Source organism: Dermacentor albipictus, chromosome 8, assembly GCF_038994185.2.
Source record: "Dermacentor albipictus isolate Rhodes 1998 colony chromosome 8, USDA_Dalb.pri_finalv2, whole genome shotgun sequence".
Classification (NCBI taxonomy): domain Eukaryota; kingdom Metazoa; phylum Arthropoda; class Arachnida; order Ixodida; family Ixodidae; genus Dermacentor; species Dermacentor albipictus.
Genome location: NC_091828.1, coordinates 74292710 through 74313800, shown reverse-complemented (window position 1 = coordinate 74313800; position 21091 = coordinate 74292710). Strand labels below are relative to the sequence as shown.

The 21091-nt window shown below is 44.1% G+C and overlaps 1 protein-coding gene across 1 annotated transcript in view; it reads right to left on the bottom strand.

The window, feature by feature from the left end:
• Positions 1 to 2750: 2750 nt before the first annotated feature.
• The window catches only part of LOC135920874 (BTB/POZ domain-containing protein 6-B-like), a 38009-nt gene continuing 19668 nt past the window's right edge, over positions 2751 to 21091 (bottom strand). The window contains exon 4 of the mRNA XM_065455126.1: positions 2751 to 4138. Within this exon, the coding sequence (XP_065311198.1) occupies positions 3520 to 4138 (619 nt within the window). The 3' untranslated portion in view covers positions 2751 to 3519. The remainder of the gene's footprint in view (positions 4139 to 21091) is intronic.

The window sequence follows — 21091 nt, the reverse complement described above, 5'->3', positions numbered from 1 at the left end:
AAATGTTCGTGCAAGACGCCCCTAGGATTTTCTAACCGCACACTAATACGAATGCGCCACCCTCTCTCCTTCCAGGCAAGGTGGAAGCGCGACCACAAAGACGCCTGAAAACTTACTGCGAAAATTCCATTGTTTCTTGGCTTCTTATGATGTGACGAATACAAATCGGGCCTCCGGTTTTCTTTGTTCATTACATAATGTGGTCTCGAATCTGGTAGCATTGATGCCTTCAGATGGCATGTGGGGATTTCTTAACCAGTTACCTTCACCCAAAAAGATCACGTACACGGAAAGCCTGCAGGATGCAGGCTGTTGCATATGCGCCGTCAGGGCCGCGAGTGGTGGCGCTGGCTAACAGACCCACGTTTAATTCTAGAAGATAAACATAAATACTAAGGAAAGAGTTAATAGACCCTTGGTACAATTGGTTAAGACACTCGACCCCACGACCTTTGGTGGGAGTCGAACCCACTAGAGATATGGGCGAACCGGCGACATGTTTAAGTTGAATTCCAACTTGCAGGTTGCGCGTCGAAGCCACTATTATTGGTGTTAATTACGGCAACCGTAATTAAGGCGCAATTATTTATTTCATAGTTAATTAGGGCACTCGAACCCGAGACCTTCGTGGGAGAAAACAAGTAACAGGAAGTAATTACGCATTAAAATGACAATGTTAGGTAATGTAATGTCTCGTGAGCGGGCAGGATTTCGCTTTGATCCTCTTTAGTGTACGCTAAAGTGACTGTCAACTTTTCTCACTTACCTGCGTGTCGTGCGATCTCGGGCTAGCGGGGAGCTGTTTGGTTCAAAGGGAGGTCACGTCACTTGCCCGTGCGGTTCCATTGTCTTTCTCTACTGGTAAACTAAAGCCACACATTTTGTAACTTCTCCTTGAAGCCCACGCATCTGTTCATGTGAATTTACCTTTGAGAGACTTGGTGTGGCTTCAGCTTAGGTAACTAAGCGGAAACCGTCATAATGTAAAATTCCGGCTCCTTTCTTCATTATACTCAAGGAATGCTTACTTTGACAGAAACAAATACAAAGAATCTGTCAAGGAGGCTGACGAAAAGGCACGAATGCCTGACTAAGTGTCAGTCCCTTTCGCCGATCCGTTCCCAGTGCATAAAACACTCAAGCACACAAGGTAAGCATGGTACACAACGTGGATACATACACAAAAAAAATGAAAAGCACATGAAATACGTAACAGAAATATTGAATGCGATTTGTGTACAAAAAAATGAACAGTCATACCTCAAGCGACAACAAATACATGCTCACTTTTTTTTAAGTGTTTAGGGACGGTGGTTCGTTTATTATAATGAGTAAGCCATGCTGATGATTCAGAAAATCAGCAACTATGAATGCCTGCTTTTTCATGCCGCAATTTGTACGGATCTTGCTCTTGTTATAAGTTAATTGCCTTGTGTTGTATTTATGTTCATTCAGGAGGTATGCTCTAAAAAAGGCGCTTTCATTTAGTCTTAACTCTTCAAATATTGCAATGGTTATTTTTTTGTTAATGAGGTTTGCTATTGTTAAAATGCAATTCTTGAAAAGTGGAGCGGAGTGGCCTTCTAGAGGCTGCATTCTCAATTACACGAATTACGTGTTTCTGCAAGGTTAGTAAACTATTGATGTTGGTTTTCGTCGTGGTACACCAGACAGACAAACAATATTGGAGGCGCGAATACACTAGGCTATAGTATAATAGTTTCTTATTCTAGAAGGTAATATATGTTTTAATTTAGTAATAACACCGATGGATCTTGCAATGCTGGTTTTAATGTTGTCGGTATGACTTGACTAGTTTAAATTTTCTTCAAACGTAACGCCAAGAAACCTCTGGGACGTAAAACGTATAATGAATTCATCACGGAATTGTAATACTAAGATGTCATCAATACTCTTGTTACGAGGCCGAAAAATAATGTATTTTGTCCTTTCAGTGTTTAATTCCAACTTACTTGCTCTAAGCCAGTCTGAAAGATTACTAAGCCAAATATTGACTTCTTGCTCGAGAGTAATCAAGTTTTTAGCTTGATTTACCTTATTTTTGCTTTGATGTGCAGCAACGCCATTTCAGTACATTTGTGTTTTCGAAAACAGTATTGCTTTTCTGTTATAATTATATTTTGGGTACGGAAATTTAAAATTGCTTCGTTAATGACCTCCTCTACTACTTTGGAAAATATTGGGAGAATGAAATCGGCCTGTAGTTGTTGATGTCATTCCTGTCTCCCCCTTTAAAATCTATACCGATGCGCGTGTAATCTTTTATTCTTCGGGGAATGCGCTAGTACACAAAATTAAATTGCATGTGTGGGACATTGCTTTACAAATATGCAACGCCACAGCTTTTATTGGTTCTGCCTTTACGCCATCCACACGACATGCTGTGGAATTCCTTAAATTTAAAAATACGTCACTTATTTCAGCCTCAACTGTCGGTGCAAGGAATACCGACCTGCTCATATTGCATGGAATATAATACCTGTAAGTTGGGCTATCAGCGTCAAGCGCATCAGACGCGCCACATTGTAAGAAATGCCGATTAACCTTATCCACCAGTGCAGTCCCTGTGAAGGACACGCCTTTATCCGTATCCTCAAAAACAATATCTGTCACTGTTCGGATAAGTTACTGTGTCACTGTAGTGCATTTTTCAGGACATCTACTCATCCATAATGGGAATCTAATGCGGGCATGTTAATAGAAAAACAGTACAGTGCATCATACAAGTTGATTGGACGTTATTTTTTATTTATTTTTATTTTGTTGCCTTTCCGGAGAATGTCTCCCGGCGCTCGATCCTGTTCGGAGAAAAGAGTCATTGCGTCGGTTGGCGTAAAAATATACTCAATATGCTAGTTTTTCCCTTGACAACATGTAGTTCCAAGCGCGCTGTTCGGCGAGTTGTTGACCGGCAGGTAATTATCACTCGAAGTATCAAAAGTACGCTTTTCTGACACATTTGTTTCCTATGCAAAACCAAAAGTTGTCTGCGTCATACACGGCACTGTATTAGACATATGCAATAAAGAGACGTTTCGAGCTCTTCGAATTATATGTGCAACAATACGTTCTAACTCTCCAAAGAGATGAAACGTTACAGATGTGTAACTTGCATTCAAGAGAAGGAAGACACCTGCGACAAAGTTTCGAGGAAAACGCATTGCTGCGCAGAGGTACATCATATATACGCTTTAGAGTACAAAAAAAGAAAGAAAAATAAAGGAGAGAGGTAGACGGAAACAACAGACGCACTGGCAGCGTTGTGTGCGGCGGACGAATGAAACCGCACGAAATATGTGAACTTATGTGCGAATGTCCAGTCTTATGGAATGTGGGTATCGAAAGTGGCGACCGTTTCGGCATGTTGGGTAGGAGACGAACGCAGCCTTTTGCGCAAAAGACGAGGGGAGAAAAGAGTTTCTGCGCTGCTATCGCTAGTTATTGCGCTGCCCGCTAGATTACGAATGAATTGAATTAGTAAGTACATTTTTTCCCCGGTCAATATAGGCGTCTGTCATGTAAACGGGGGGCCACGCGGGGCTCACGGATCTCGCAGAATCCCTTTGGCATAGGCATCGAGCGATCTTTGACGATATTGCTAAGAATGGCCCATGCTTCGGCGTCGGTAAAGATTCCCCACTTGCTGGGACCTTCTACGAACTGCGTCGCAGTCAGTGTGAGAAACCGCAGCTGGGGGAAGAGTGGCATCATGACGGACCGAAAGACATTAGCCGGGTTACCGTTACCCGAGGATCGCTTGGAGCACTGCTCACGTGTCCAGGCGTAGACGGCGTTTAACACCGATGCCTCCGACACATTGGTAACATGTTCGAGCACGTATTTCACGGTGGCCTCGGTGGAGGACTTGAACTTTGAAGAGGAAAGCACGTCGGCACTCTGCTTGCGGATGAGGTCACCGGCGGGAGCGTGTAGATCTTTTTCGCCCATGGTCAGAAGGTAGTCCAGGAGAGGACACACATCGTCGAGCCTCATGCAGCGGCGCATGAATTCGGTGCATTTCTGCTCCAGCTCCGGGAGGAGGTACTTGGAAGCAGCGGTGCGGGTGCAGGCGGCCTGGTGCACGTTTGCCACATCCAGGCGGCCGCTGTAGAAGTACCTGCCTTGCGTGAATGATAAATAAATAAATAAATAAATAAATAAATAAATAAATAAATAAATAAATAAATAAATAAATAAATAAATAAATCTTCATTTCATGTGCACAGGAACACCGCGGAGGTCTAAATACTAGCATGCAGAGAAACAAAACCAAAAACGGCATAGCAACTATATACGAACATCTATGGGATAATTGAATGAATACAAGAGAAAAGAAGCACAGGGTAAACAGGTTCATATCCAGCAACAATGGAGCATTAACGCAAAATTGAGAAGCAGTTCACATATACAGTCGGAAAGAGAAACAGGAGAGGAGTGCAGGTAGAAAAGAAGCTCAAGAGAAAGGGGCATGCTTAGAGCAGAAACACGCTACCACATTTTGAAGGACATATAATGGAGAAAATGACAGTTATCTAGGCTATGGTTTTCGTTCAGAGGCGAGTGTATGTTAAGCAGTGACAATATGAATCAAGTTTCAAAAGCCAGAGATGAGGGACGTAGAAATTGCCGATACTTTCAATAAGTACTTTTCAACTCTAGGTGGGTTTAGTATGACAAACTGCAAACGCTTTGCCAGAACTATATAGTCAGACTGTCCGTCCTGTGTTTTCCTGTTTCCGACTGAGCAGCATGAACTTGAATATTTAATTTTGTCATTAAAGGAAGGGAGGGGATATCTGTGCATGCGGCCCGGATGGCGTCAAGCCGACGCCGTTAAGAGCCACGAGTCATATTATAGGTGTCCCTCTGACGCACATTAATATTTTGATAATAACTTGAGGCACCTCTCCCGATCAAATGAAACTTGTTACAGTCTGAGATTTATAATGGCGGGTCATTTGACAAGCTCAATTACAGGCCAATATATGTCGTTTGTGTATTTGTAAAAATAACCTAACTAAATAAATAAGAGGATTAAAGGTGTTTTAACGACCAACAGCCTAATTGCAAAATACAAGTACGGATTCTGCAAAAAGAAATCTACAGAGACCGCTTTACTTCGTATTAAATGATACATTCTAGATGAAGTTGAAAACGAAATATACACACTCGGGATATTTCCGGACTTCAGGAAGATATATGGCAGCATACAAGACGACCGGCTTTTACGGAAAATTCCGTACTACGGCATTCGCGGTACCACGTTGCAACTGATACAATGTTACCTAGTTTTCAGAAAGCAATACACCATTGTAAATAATACACTTTCTAAAATTGAATTCATTGAGTATATGGTGTTCCACATGGACCCATCCTTGGACCTGTCTTATTCTCGCTGTTCGTTAATGATGTTGCAAATATTGGGGGACATAAGAAGATAGTGTTGTACGTTGATGGCACAAATCTACTTTTCCCAGGTTCAAAATATGTGAACTGTATAAAGAAGCTAATGTGTGGATGGGTGAGTTAAATATGTGGTTAAACGCAAACAAATTTCCGTTAAAGATCGCTAAAATAGTACCTGCTTTTCAAACCTAAAGGAGTAACAAACACTCCGTACAAACCAATTTACTTCCAGGACGGCGAGATTCAGCACTCGACAACAATAAAATTTTTAGGAGCCCAATTTCACGAACATCTCTCTTGGTCCCCAACATTGACGCGATAAAAAAAGATCTTTCCTTAATAATCGTCATTTTAAGTAGGCTAAGGTATTACGTTCTATCAAATGTTAAGCTTTACTATGCTCTAGTGCACTCATACCTAACATACTATTCCTTGGTGTGGCTAACAACGGCGGGCACGAACCTTTATTCCCTCCTAATTCTTTAAAAGCACACAATACGTACAATTTTTAACAGTTTACTCTACGATTGCACTCAATCATATTTTAAAACCTACAAGACATTGCTTGTCAAGCAGTTATACAGACACAAACTGTATTTGGGGATGTTACGTCAGTATCGGATAGATGCATCACTTTTATTGGATACATATTATGTGAAACAAACCCAGTACGAATCACGCGGGAGACCAATATACAAACCTCGATCACGCATTAATTACGGAGAACAACAATTAACTTCACAGATACCAGACATGCTAAATCAATAGCCAACCATACAACAGTTACTGGAGTGGGGAACTTATTCTAAAATATTTAAAAACATACCGATAGAACTGCTAGCTGAAGAAACCGAAAGCCCTCACGATGCCTAAAATTCTTGACGTACTTTTTTTCCTGTGACATGATGCAACTTTACCGCTGTGTAATAGTCCCACAAGTGCCTTTCACAATTTTGTTTAGAATTGTCACCACTCTCATGCGGACACTGATTACATATATGTCCAATCAACTCGTTTTTCTGTTTTGACCTAGGCAGCATAAGGATGTGATTATTAAGCGTTTCTTTTTCTTTTACTCCAAATACACTGTATGCTGTAGCTGCTCTGCTGCCAGGGTGGAGCAGCGAAGTCAGGCATTTCCTCAGTCTTTAGCAGTGTCTTCCGAGGGAATTTGTACCGAATTTGTGTGGAATAAACCAAAGAAAGAACGAAAGAGAAAGAAAGAAGCTGGAAAGTGGAAGGGCCGCTTTTCTGCGCAACCTGTAGTTCAAAAAATTGCGGCAGGACCCATCTCAAGATTACTGTCGACGGTAAAGCGTGTAGCATTGAATCAATATAACGGCCCAACTTTTTGGCACTGTCGAAACGAGTTATGCATGAGGCGTATGCTGCAGCGGGATTTCTCTTTCGTGCTTCGGATGGATGTTATGAGCGTCCCCTTTGGAACGGGGCGGTGGGTTGCGCCACCAAGCTCTTGCTACTATACTGCCTAATATTCTACCTAGGTTAAACAATGAAAAAAGAAAAAAAGTAATATGAACTACCACGCCCAAATTTTCTGATCCCCTATTGCGAACTGTGCTTTTGTACGTCTCCGTCTTTTGTCGTTTCCCTACTTTTCTTTCACCAATCCTCCAGTCGCCTCTTACTAATGTCTATTGCGGACATGTTTGCTTTACCACTGCTCCCTCTGAACCCAAGGGCTTCAAGGAGGCCAGTGGTGCCTAAATCCACCGCTGGGTAGACGTCTTCACATTCTAATAAAACATGCTCCGTAGTTTCCCTAGCTTTACCACAGCAAGCACATGCTTCTTCTTGCTTCTTAAATCTCGCTTTATAGGTGCGTGTTCTAAGGCATCGTGATCTCGCTTCGAAAAGTAATGAGCTTCCCTTTGAGTTATCATAAATGGTTTCTTTCCTGATTTCGTTTTTTCCTCTTAAGTAGTTACTCATGGCAGGTTTCCTTTCCATTGCCGCCTCCCATGAGAATAATTCAGCTTCTCTAACTTTCCGCTTGACCTTTGTTGTTGTGTTGTCCACCCTACAGGCCGCATACTTGCTGGTAAGCTTCGTAGTTCTTTTGCTCCACTGTGAATCAATGTTTTTCCTGTACAGATACCTGAACACTCTTCCAGCCTATTTACTTTCTTCCATATTCCTCAGCCGTTCTTCATACTCAATTTCACTGCGAGCTTCCCTCACTTCAAAACTAGTCCAGCCCATATCACCCTGCACAGCTTCATTTGTGGTCTTCCCGTGAGCGCCCAATGCGAGGCGACCCACTGACCTTTGGTTCCCGTCAAGTCCTGATTGTACCCCTGATTCATAGCAAACAACCGCATTTCCAAAAGTAAGTCCTGGAACCATTACACCTTTCCACATACCTCGGAGGGCCTCCTACCTATTGTATCCCCAATGCGCTCTGTGCTTCATTATGGCTGCATTTCTCTTCCCCTTTAGTGTTATGGTTTTTTCATGTGTTTCCATATATCCATTGCCTTCGTTTATCCATATACCAAGGTATTTATATTCTGTTACCCGAGGTATTTCTTGGCCCTGTATCTCCACTGTCTGTTCACTGTTTTCATTGAATACCATAACACCTGATTTTCTAACACTAAACTTCAAACCTAAATCGTTGCCTTCCTGTCCACAGATATTAGCCAGACGTTGCAAATCACTTTGCTTGTTATCTAGGAACACAATGTCGTCCGCATAAAATAAACCTGGGAGTTGCTGCTCTATTACTGTACCCGCCTGTTTGTAGAGAGATTAAACCCGATATTACTTCCTTCTTGCGCCCTCTCCATCCTCACCATGTACATCATAAACAACAGCGGGGCTAAAGGGCACCCCTGCCTCAGTCCCTTGTTGATATGAACCTTCTCCTCGCTCCTCATCCCTTCCCATTCAACGCAAACGGTATTTTCTAGGTAAATTTTTCTCAAAAGCTGTATACAATCGTTACCTAAGCCTTCCCCTTCCAGGATATCCCACAATATGTTGCGGTCCACGTTGTCGTAGGCTCCTGTAATGTCTAAAAAGGCCACATACAACGGTCTGCTTTCTGCTTTTGATATTTCAATACACTGAGTAAGAACAAACAAGCTGTCATCCAAACGCCTACCTATTCTGAAGCCATTCTCAAGCTCTCCCGAAATGCCATTATTCTCTGTCTATGTTTGAAGCTTTAATTTGATTGCCTGCATTGCTAGCCTGTATATTACCGATGTAATGGTCAATGGTCTATACGAGTGAATTCTGTCTTTCTCCCCCTTTCCTTTATAAATCAAATTCATTCTACTTTGTCGCCAACTGTGTGGTATTTGTTTATCTTTTAAAGTTCTTTCCACTGCTTTCACCAGAGCTTCCTTACTTTTTGGTCCTAGTTCATTTATCAGCCTAATGGGAACCTCGTCTAGCCCTGTGGCTGTACGCTTAGGAATTTTCGCTTCCGCTTTCTTCCAGTTTAAATTTGTTAGCACCAGCTGCTTTTCCCCTTGGGTCTCTTTCATGCTCTTTTTTTCAACAAGTATAACCTCGTCATTGCCTTGGAAAGATTCGGCTGTTGCTTTTCGGATGTAATTTATTGCCGCTTCCCCTTCGAGTTTTCATCTTCGTCTAGGATATGTTGTATTGTTTTTGACTTCCTGCCTAATAATTTTGTGCGGCTCCAAAATAGTCTAGGTGCGGCCTTCTGTTTCTCACGTATTTCTGACAACCAACGTTCACTTTCACTTTTTAATTTTGCTTGCACCAGTATTTGAACCATATACTTTTTCTCCCGGTATATTTCCCGTTTGCTAGTTACTTCATCCTGTGGCAATTGCGCCTTCTTTGCCTGCCTGTGCTCTCGAGATGCTTTCTGTCGTTCGGCGATCGCTTCTCGTATCTCCTTGTTCCACCAGCTTTTCGGTTTCTTTTTTCCTTTCCAACTAACATGTTGGTTCTCTTTCCGTATTTCTGTCTTTATTACACTTATAAGTTCACCATATTCCCACTCTTTACTTGGCCATTTGCCAAGTTCTTCCTCAACTCTAGTGACTGTATTTGCTATTTCTTCAGCGTTCAAATTCGGACTGGCCATTTTGCTCTCCTTGCTCTCTTTCCCAACTACATATCCCATTTTGAATATGATGCGTTTATGGTCACTCCCTATGCTGTTAAACCCTTCCTCATCGATGACCATTTCTTTCAACTTATCATGAATTCCTTCTGTCATCAGACAGTAATCAATGGTTGATTGCCGGTTTCCCACTTCCCACGTGATCTGTCCTTCACACTTAGGCCCTGTATTCACGATCACGAGGTTATTTTGCTCACAAAGGTCCAGCATTGACTTCCCGTTATTGTCGGTATAGCCATCTAAATCCTGTATGTGGGCATTCATGTCACCTAATAGGACAATTTCAGCACCACTCCCGAAACCCTTAATATCAGCGCTTATGCATTCCACTAACTCTTTATTCTTCTCTATGCAATTTTTTTCCGGTCCACAAATACGTCACGCCCAGCCAAGTTTCTTTCCCACTCATTGTACCTGATAACCAAAGATGCTCTTGACATTGTCAATTTACTCTTTTCCATTTGGCTCCCTGATGGATGAGCGTTCCGACTCCCCCTCCCTTTCTTTCCGACTTAGTTCTGTTGCACCCTTCCCAAACATAATTGTCAATAACTGGTGGCTCTTCTGAGTCTCTAAGGTGCGTTTCTGTAACCGCATACACCCCTATTTGTTCTCTGTGTAACTGCTCCTCAATCTCTGCCCACTTTTCCTTTCTTCTGCCGCCCTGCATGTTTATGTAACCTATTCAATGTTCCTCAAGAACATGGCCTGCCATCTAGCGGCGCCACCGCGAAGTTTTCCCGTTGCCTCCGATATGCATGGCGTAGCGGTGCGTGCGAACGCTGAGAAACGAGGCTCGTCTCTCGCGCTTCTTTCTGGAGACGCTGCGCCATTTGCTTGCACTGCCGAGAAGTCCGCGCTTGGTATCCGAGACGAGCAGCGTGGCGCGCTGGTGCCTGTGAACGCTGAGTATTGTCCACATGCTTGCCGCACACTCAGTGATCCAAGTTAGCTAGAAGTTCATTGAAGAGCGGCCCACACACGCAGTAGATTCATGGCACAGCTTGCTAAAGCGTTGGCGTGAAAGGCGTTCATTGAAAATGCACAATGCCTAAAAAGATCCCTTAAAAGCACTCAAGAGAAAAAGAGAGAAGATCCAACGACTTGGAGTGTATGTACAGCGAAGCTCTGTGCCAGTACGTAAAGAGTCGAAACACCAGTTTGGTTTTTATTGAATGCCTGCTAAAAGTGACACGAAAGACTTTATGCAGACGATGTGAGGATGCGAATGCAATGCCGCCGCAGATGCGCGAAGGCGAGCTTTATGGTTCTTTTTAAATGCGTAAACATTTCTAAGCCCAACCAACGAAGAAACCCGTCCGTCCGTCTGTCACGTAAGACAAGTTGTTATCAAAAAGTTAATGTATAGACTAGATAAATTACGAAGGAAAACTCTTGGCGGTGATGAGTTTCGAACCTACGACCCCACGCTCTGAAGCCCAGTGTCTTACCCACTGGGCTAAACAGCCATATTTTTCTGTATTACATGGGCGCAGAACTTTTAGCAAGACAAGAAACGCAAAGTGCTACAGAAATTTAGGGTGACTGGAAACACATTCGAAAGTTAGGCAAGCACGTTCAAGCGTCCACAAAGGACATCCAGTCCTGCGCTGTTTCTTGTGCAGCGTACCCACAACGAACGTAGGCAACAGATTACTGGAAAACATTTTCTTTGAATTACGATCGGCAACTCTTGCTGTCAATACCTGGATGGAATAAAGAGCTGTTGCGTCCCGTTGTGGACGAACTTCCGTTTGTGTCTGCATGCTGAAACGATTGAGCGTTGTTTTGTAGATTGCTGGACTAAACGCCCACGCTTGCAGAAGGTGAATGTATCTGAACCATATGAATGCGTTCCACCGGCGGTGCAAAGCAAGTGTCGAAGAACATTTTCTGTGAAGGCTTTGTTGAAAGTTTGGGTGATGGTGGAATAAACACCATGTGTAGGATCACATGTGGAGCGGACTAGGAGCATTATAGAAAACAGGGAAACGCCTATTTTGCGAAACATTAATGCCAAACACGCCACACGCCAGATGTGGTTCGGTGGTCGCGTGATAGCCTTCCGTTGGGGCGTTTCGTCACCGACCGAAATGCCACCGATATCTGAGGGGCTCATGCGCCTCACGTCGCGCAACACAAGTAGATATACAATGAGTTGACCAGGATTATTAGTAGGGATAAGGGGTTATATGGGTCTCATCCCGGTTGATGGTTCGACGCGTATCGATAAGGTGCTAAAGAGCGATAAGGGTTTAAATGGTCGGAGCAATTCTGACAAGGTTAAGCACCGATAACGGTCCCTTTGATTTTCCGTTTGAGCTTCCCTTTGAGTTATCATAAATTGTTTCTTTCCTGATTTCGTTTTTTCCTCTTAAGTAGTTACTCATGGCAGGTTTCTTTTTCATTGCCGCCACCCATGAGATTATTTCAACCTCTCTGACTTTCTGCTTGACCTTCCTTGTTGCTGTGTTGCCCACCCTACAGGCCGCATACTTGCTGGTAAGCTTCCTAGTTCTTTTCCTCCACTGCGAATCACTGTTTTTCCTGTACCTGAACACTCTCCCAGCCCATTTACTTTCTTCCATATTCCTCAGCCGTTCTTCATACTCAATTTTACTGCCAGCTTCCCTCACTTCAAAACTAGTCCAGCCCATATCACCCTGCACAGCTTCATTTGTAGTCTTCCCGTGAGCGCCCCAATGCGAGGCCACCCACTGACCTTTGGTTTCCGTCGAGTCCTGATTGTATCCCTGATTTAAAGCAAACAACCGCATTTCCAAAAGTAAGTACTGGAACCGTTACATCTTTCCACATACCTTAGTGGACCTCATACCTATTATATCCCTATTATGGCTTCATATGGCTGCATTTCTCTTCCCCTTCACTTCACTGTTACTGTTTTTTTCCTTTGTTCCCATATATCTATTGCCTTCGTTTATCCATATACCAAGATATTTATATTCTGTTACCCGAGGTGTTTCCTAGCCCTGTATATCCACTGTCTGTGGATGCGCGGAGGCGAGCGCCATCTGGTGGTGGTGCAAGGAACCCAGCGGTGGTGATGTTGGGCGCGTCCTCCGTTGTAATTGGTTGGCCTATTCGGCTAGAGAACAGCCACGAAGCACCCACGCTCACGAAAACCCGGCGAGGTTAGCAAAGAAAATCTTCGCTTTTAAAATGATTGCTTTTATATCAGGAAGTTTCCTTTCTACAATATCAAAAACATCAGTCCTACCACGATAAGACGCTTGGAAAGCCACCTAAAGCGCAATAACAAAAGATGGTGGCGACGCCTTCTGGAGGTTGCAGCACTAGTTCGATGTGAAGTAATGTATTTAACAGCGTTTTCTGGAGCCTAGTTAAGTTTTTAGCGGTAAAGATAGGATACATTGGGTTTTAAGGAGCCACGCAAGTGGCTGCTTCTTGCAGATAGCTTTCTTTTTGGCACAGCGAGCCTTTAGTGGCCCAGATGGTGATGTCATCTGCATAAATGGCGTGTTTAATGCCTTCGATTTTGCTTAGTTTATGCCCTAGGCCAATCATTGCAATGTTAAAGAGTATCGGGGAAATTACTGAACCTTGGGGTGTCCCCTTGTTTGGTGTGGGGAATTTTTGCGATCGAATCTCTCCCAAACCTATTGTTGCTGTTCTATTGGAGAGGAAGGCTTTGACGTATCCGTGTACTTTCTTCCCGCAGTCTACGCTGTTAAGGCCTTCCAGGATTGCCGCGTGGCTTACATTGTCAAAAGCTCCTTTTATGTCTAGTGCCATACAAATGTGTTCTCCGTTGTACGGTATGTTGCTGAGAACCTCATGTTTAATTTGGAGAAGGACATCCTGTGTCGAAAGCTTGGATCGGAAACCGAACATACTATGGGGGTACAGCTCGTTTTCCTCCATGCAATGTTGTAGTCTTTTTCTTACTATCCTCTCATATAATTTGCCTAAGCACGATGTGAGGGAGATTGGTCTTAAGTTTCTTACCTGTAGCTTTTTGCCTGGTTTGGGGATCATTACAATCTCGGCGTGTTTCCATTGCTCTCGTACCGTTTCCGCAGCCCAGTGTTGGTTGAGGAAAGCGATGAGTTGTTCCACCAGTTCGTCCCCTAGGTTTCGAATAAGTCAATTTCTGATTTTGTCCGCGCCCGCTGCTGTATTCTTTTTTACGCTTCTTATGGCCGCGTACACCTCTTCTTTTGCGATTGGCCTGTCCAGCAGCTCGTTTTCTTTCCCTTTGTATTGTTGTGTGTAGGCCGGGTTGTTGTTGTGTGTACGCCGGGTTGCCATGTCCGAAACATTTGACTCTGACCTGCTCTAGCAGTTCAGAGTCCGGTCCCTCGAATTGGTGTACCAGGCGGTGTGTGGCCTTATTGTTTTCAGATTTTGTTTTTGTTGGGTCCATGAGCGCGTTGAGTATGTGCCATGTTTTTGCCGTGCTAAATGTTCCGTTTAGGGACTCGCTAAACTGTTGCCAGTTTTGCTTAGTCAGCTGAGCCGCATACTTCTCCGCCTCCTTGGTTATCTCTGCGATTTTCTTTTTGAGCTTCCTGTTTAGCCTTTGTTTTTGCCATCTTTTAGTGAGCCCGCGTCTTGCCTCCCATAGCTTGAGTAGAAAGAAAGAAAGCCTTAACATATGGCTAAAGGGGCAGCCGATAACGGAAAGCCAACAAATCAGGATCCTTGGAATGTGGGTGCAATCCAACCAGCGCTGCACCCACACGCTGAAAACACTCAAGCAGTCAACAACCCAAATAGCACGCATGATCACGCGGGTGTCACAAAAGAGATATGGGATGAAAGAAGGAGACACAGTTAAGCTGTTTGGCAACCTGGTGGTCAGCAGGGTCGCATACTCACTCCCGTACTTCAACTGCACCAAATAGGAAATACAAGAAGCGGACACAATTTTACGCAAAGCGTACAAAACAGCACTTCACCTGCCGAACAATACATCAATGGAGAAACTAATGGCACTTGGTTTAAGCAACACCTTCGAAGAACTAAAAGAAGGCCAAAGTATCGCACAGCTCATGAGACTCCAGCAGACCAAAATGGGAAGGGAACTGCTAATAAGGCTAGGCTTCGCGGAATCAATCAAAGAAACCCAAAGAACGGAGGGGATTCCTGATGAATATCGGAAAACATACACTGTTAGCCCCCTACCCAAAAACATGGACCCGAACCTCCACACGGTGCGAAGGGACGCAAGGGCGAAATGCGCCGAAAAGTATCTGGCCACAAAAAACACAACATTATACACAGATGCTGCAGTATACGCCAAGCAAAGAGGCACAAACATAGTACAGACAGTTGCGATAGTAATAAGCCAGGACTACAAAGAGATCAGCAGCGCGTCAATGAAGGACTGCTCAGTAACGGAAGCTGAGGAAATAGCCGTAGCTCTAGCGGCAGTGGAGGGCTACCGATCCGAAAGCTCTTTAACAATACTCGCCGACTCGCAAACTACGTGTCGGAATTACATGAACGGCAGAATAGGACACAAAGCGCTTCACATCCTCCGCTCCTGCAGGGCTAACAACAAAGTCAGGCATGCAATTTTCTGGGTACCGGGACACGCTGGAATAGAAGGGAACCTAAGGGCGGACAAGGCAGCTCTAGAGCACACAAACCGAGCGGCCACAAGCACCGACTCTGAGGAACCCATACCAGTCAACCCAAGCTACTCAGACATTTTGAACTACTGTAAGGGGGTCCGAATCAAGTACCCTCCACCCCACAACAGCCTAAATCAGCATGAAGCAACCTCTTGGAGGAGGCTGCAAACAGGAACGTATCCAAACCTAAACACACTAAGCAAGATGTTTTCCACCCAGTATAGAGACATTCGCCCCTGGCGTGGCGCCAAGCCCACCTTATATCACATTACATGGGAATGCGTTCAGAATCAACAATTCCTTCAAATAAAAGACCCGAGTGCGGAGCAGTGGGAGAGGGTGCTCTCCAGCAGTGATCCGAAAGTCCAGCATGGACTAGTAAGGCACGCTCGCCGAGTAGCCACCCTCAGTGGTGCCCTGGAATAGGGGCGTCGACCCTGCGCAGATGGGGAATAAGACCGTGAAGATGGCCGACCACATCTGCCACCGCTAATTTCTAACCAATTAGAGCAAATAAAGTTTTTCCTCCTCCTCCTCTGAGGAGCCAAAGGTTGAACATGGCGAGTTTCCAGAAACGTCTTTAGGAAGGTCACGCATGCGAAACCCTGACAGCGAAAAGCATGAGGACGTGCAGAGCGCTGATCACGGGGGGGGGGGGGGGGAATATGCTCGGCTTAGGAGATCTATATTGAGCTATGCTTTGTATGCAAGCTTGTTGGTGCGGCGACATTCTTTAGGCACGTAAAGCGCGAACAAATAACAAACAGATGCATTGCTGGTCTGACAAGTCATGTGTGCTTTCCCACACATGACTTGTCTTTAAAATGTGAATTTCTGCCAATCTATACTTTAAACAATTAGGGACCTTTAATGATCATTAAGTATACTCCTCACGAAGTGATGAAAATTATATTTGTTATCTGACAAAACTTGAGAAATACACGCATATTCCGCAGACAGTGGCGTAGCCAGAAATTTCGTTCGGGGAGGGGTGGGGGGGATCACGCTGCAGCCCGGCATCCTCCTTATAGAATTTGTCGAGGGACCAAATACGTGGACAACTGAACTGCCATTGCAAGGATGCTCCAAAAGAATTCTTGAACGCTACGCACTGTCAAGAGAAGTAAAATATGTATTTTTTTCATAAAAGAATATACTCGTATTTCCCAAAAATAGTGCTATAAATAACTGATATCAATGCGTCTTTGTTTTTATCTGTTTAATAAATAAAGAAAATATCACAGGAACTTCAGAACTATATCAATTCGAAACCAGCAAAACAGTGCATGCCGCTGATATGAAAAATGTAAGGGCCATGAAATGAATAAGTTGAGGACAAATATTTTAATGTACCTTTGCCATTCAAGAACCTTGCTTACTTTTTTGCACATATGCAACGGCCAGGAAAAAATCTAAATGATGCTGTCCTTTGTCCCACTGTATTGCTTAGGAGCAGGTGTGACCGGTCGTGTATTCTGAGTAATTGCACCGAAATTATAGACGCAACAGAGAGCACATATAGAAAGCAGAAGTTCTGCAATATATACGAGGGCGAGCCAACTGGAAGTGAGCCACTGCGAATATATGACTAACGGTGTATGTTATTTAAAAGCAGTCTCCATGAGCCTTTAGCCTTTTGTCCCACTGACAGTCGCGTGATTCCCGTCTCATAAAATTCCTTGGGCTGCTGCTTCAAAAAGTCTGTCTCTTTCACCTCATCGTCCGACATGAATCTGGTTCCCTTGAGCTGATTTTTTGTTCAATTGCCCCAAGATGTGGAAGTCGCAAAGCGACAAGCCTGGGCTGTGTGGTGGATATTGCAGCGTTTCCCACTTGAACTTTGCCCGTTTTCTCTCGACCTCATCAGTGACGTGGGGATGGGCATCGTCGTGGAACAAGATGACCCCATTAGTATATTTTCCACGTCGATTGTTCTTGATTGAGGCACGCAGCCGTACGGCGTTTCACAATATCGGAAACGATTGATAACCTCTGCAGGTTTAGCAAAGTCGATCAATAATGGACCCTAACGATTGAAAAAAGAAAGGTCAACACCTTTCTGGCGGATATGATAGCCTTTGCTTTCTCTGGGGGTGGTGAATTCTAATGTTTCCACTGTAAGGTTGGCCGTCGTGTTTCAGGCTCGTAGTAGTGGCATCATGATTCGTCCCCAGTCACAGTTGCAGACAAGTCGTCACACTCATTGTGATACCGGATCAGATGAGCCAAGGCAGTGCCGAACATCTCCGTCTTCTGGCAGTGGTTCAAAATCTTGGGCAGCCATTACGCACACAAGAGCCGATAACCGATATGTTCATGAATTATGGTGTGAACCGAACCGTGACTGATGTTCACATGCTTTGCCAGTTCATTGCGGCTTATCTTCTGTTCTTGCCTAAGCAGTTCATCAACCGTTGCAATTGTGTTGGGGATGATTGCACGGTGGCTTTGACCTGGTCTTGGCTCGTCAGCAGCTTTAGCGTCCTTCTTTGAACCGTTTGCTCCAACGCTTCACAGTGCCCAATGAAATGAAATGTTCACCGTAAATAAAAGATGCCTAGGTGCTGCCAGCATGTCTTGCAGATAATGAACCGAACCATTATCACGTGGGTTGGGTTGGCTCACTTTCATTTGACTCGTCCTCCTACATTAGGAATGGGAAGATACCGTATTCTCGCGATTCTAAGCACCCCCTGATTCTATGCACCCACCCTCTATTTTCGCGAAAAAGTTAGGAACAAAGTTTGCATGTGATTCTAAGCACCCCCCTATTTGTTGGGAAGAACGCGTAGCCAAGGCCACCAAACGCGCTTGCTCACTCTGGAATCATTACTCGGCGGACCTGCAGGCACGCGGTCGATGCTTCTGTTGGACGCGTTTCGCGGCCATCTGACCCCGGAGGTAAAGACAAAGCTTCGGAACATCAATAATGACGTGGTTGTGATTCCGGGTGACATGACGCCAGTGCTGCAACCCCTCGACGTTTAAGTCAACAAGCCCTTCAAAGCCAATCTCGTACAGGAGTACGAAGAGTGGGTGCGAAACACTGACCGGAAGAATACGCCGACGGGAAAGCTGCAGAAAGCGTCCCCATCAACCATCGCAAAATGGATTTCGGACGCGTGGAAGAGGGTCTAAGTGGACGTTGTGGTCAAATCATTTAACAAGTGCTCGATCACAAACAACTTCGACGGAACGGAAGACGACCTGCTGTGGGATACCGAGATCAGCGGTTCAAGCCGTGCGACGAACTCGTGTGGCAGTGATAGTGACTGAGCATCCTACGCAAGCGGTGGGTTCACTGTCTGCACCGATTTTTCTTTTGAATGTTGGCAAAATAAAATGTTTCTTGCACCCACCTCGTCGTGATGTCGCAGCAAAAAGAGGGAGGGGGGGGGTCATTCTAGATTTTTCGAATCTAAGCACCTCCCTCACTTTGGGCATCGCGATCGTGAAAAAAAGGGGGTGCTTAGAATCGAGTAAATGCGGTACAATTGAGCATACAAATGCGAAAATACAGCTTGATAAAGGACAGAAAGTGCCACTGGAAACAAAGCTCACTGCATGCATACACAAAATCTCGGAACAAGACGTCTAAATATACGTATAAGTCTCCAACAAATCTACCTATCTAAGCAATTGGCAACTACGACGTCGATTCTAGGAACGATAGAGGAGAGATGCTGGATGAATTCGCGGAAAGGAATAAGCTGCGAATAATGAACACCTTCGGGAAGCGTAGCAACAGAAATCGGACCTGCAAAAGCCCTAATCCTGAAACAATAAATGAAATAGATTTCATACTTTCTACCAATCGTAGCATATTGAAGCATGTTAAAGTGTTAAGAAGAGTAAAGTGCAGTGATCATAGGTTGGTGAGGTCTAGCATTCGCCTCTATTTGAAGAGAAAGAATAAAATCTATCAGGAAGAAACGGGCCAACCTAGACAAAGGAAGAGTAAAAGCAGACCAATTCAGACTGCTACTTGCAAACAAATATGCAGCCTTAGAAGAGAGAGATGAAGATGGCAAAGGTAACGAATGAAAATATAGCTAGGCTGGCTTCAGAGGCAGCAATTGAAGTGGGAGGTAAGGCACCAAGGCAACCAGTGGGCAAGCTCTCATAAATAACAAAGGACCTAATAAAGAAACGAGAAAGAGTGAAATTGCCCAACTCAACAGATAAGTCAGAATTCGCGGAACTTTCAAAATTGACCAACAAGGAGAAACGAAGGGATGTTCGAAATTAGAACGTGCGAAAGACTGAGGAAGCCGTAAAAAATGGATGCAGCATGAAATCACTGAGAAGGAAACTTGGCATAGGACAAACCAAGATTTTTTTTTTATCCAAACCAAGATGTATACACTGAAAGATAAGCATGGTAGTATCATCAGCAACACCGAAGATATAGTAAAAGCGGTGGAAAAATTGTATGTTGACCTGTACAGTACCCAAAGCAGCCACGATACCTCCATTCGAAGTAGTAATGGACAGGTTACAGAGGTTCCTTTTATAACTAGCGATGAAGTTAGAAGCGCTTTGCAAGACATGAAACGGGGAAAAGTTGCAGGATAAGATGGACTACCAGTCAATTTAATCAAAGATGGAAGAGTCGTATTGCTTGAAAAACTGGGGGCTTTCTATACGAAGTGTCTATCGACTTCAAGGGTCCCAGAGAACATTAAGAGTGCAAACATTCTACTAATCCACAAAAAGAGTGACGTCAAAGAATTGAAAAAATTATCGGCCCATTAGCTTACTACCAGTATTATATAAAATATTCACCAAGATAACTTCCAATAGCATAAGGACAACACTGGACTTCAATCTACCAGGGAAACAGGTTAGTTTCAGTAAGGGTGACTCCACAGTGGATCACATCCATGTCATTAATCAGATAGTCACGAAATACTCAGAGTACGATCAGCCGAACCACACTGCTTTCATAGCTATATTACGAAAAGGCATTTGGTTCAGTAGAGATGCCAGCAGTCATAGAGACATTACGTAATCAAGGACTACAGGCCGCTTACGTAAATATCTTCGAAAATATATGCAGAGCTTCCGCAGCCAGCTTAATTCTCTACAGGAAAAGTAGGAAGATACCTATAAAGAAAGGGCTTAGACAAGGAGATACAATCTCTCCCATCCTATTCACTGCGTGCTTGCAAGAAATATTCAAACTATGAAACTTGGAACACTTAGGAGTAAGGATCAACGGCGAATATCTCAGCAACCGCCTGTTTGCAGATGACATTGTCTTGTCCTGCAACACTCGAGACAAGTTACAACAAATGATTGAGGACGTTACCAGAGAGAGTGTAAGAGTGAGGTTCAAGATTATTATGCAGAAGACAATGATGAATCGCCGGGCATGGAAACAAGAGTTTAGGATCGCCAGTCAACCTCTAGAGCCTGAAGAAGTACGCTTACATAGGTCAATTACTCACTGGGTACCCTGCTCACGAGAAGGAAATTTACGGAAGAATAAAAATGGGTTGGACAGTATACAGCGGAAAGTGTCAGCTCCTGACTGGAAGCTTACCATTATCACTGAAAAGAAAGGTGTGCAATCAGTGCATTTCACTGGCGATGACATATGGGGCAGAAACTGTGAGACTGACAAAAAGTTCGAGAACAAGTTAAGAACTGCGCAAAGAGCGATGGAACGAAGAATGATGGGCATAACTTTAGGAGACAGAAAGAGAGCGGTCTGTATCAGAGAGCAAACGGGTACAGCCGATATTGTAATTGACATTAAGAGAAAAGAATTGAGCTGGGCAGGTCATGTAATGCGTAGGTTGGATAACCTTGGACCATTAGAGTTCCAGAATAGGTGCCAAGAGAAGGGAAGCGCAGTCGAGACAGGTGCCGGAAATTAGGTGAAGCGATGAAATTTGGAAATTCGCGCCGCTAGTTA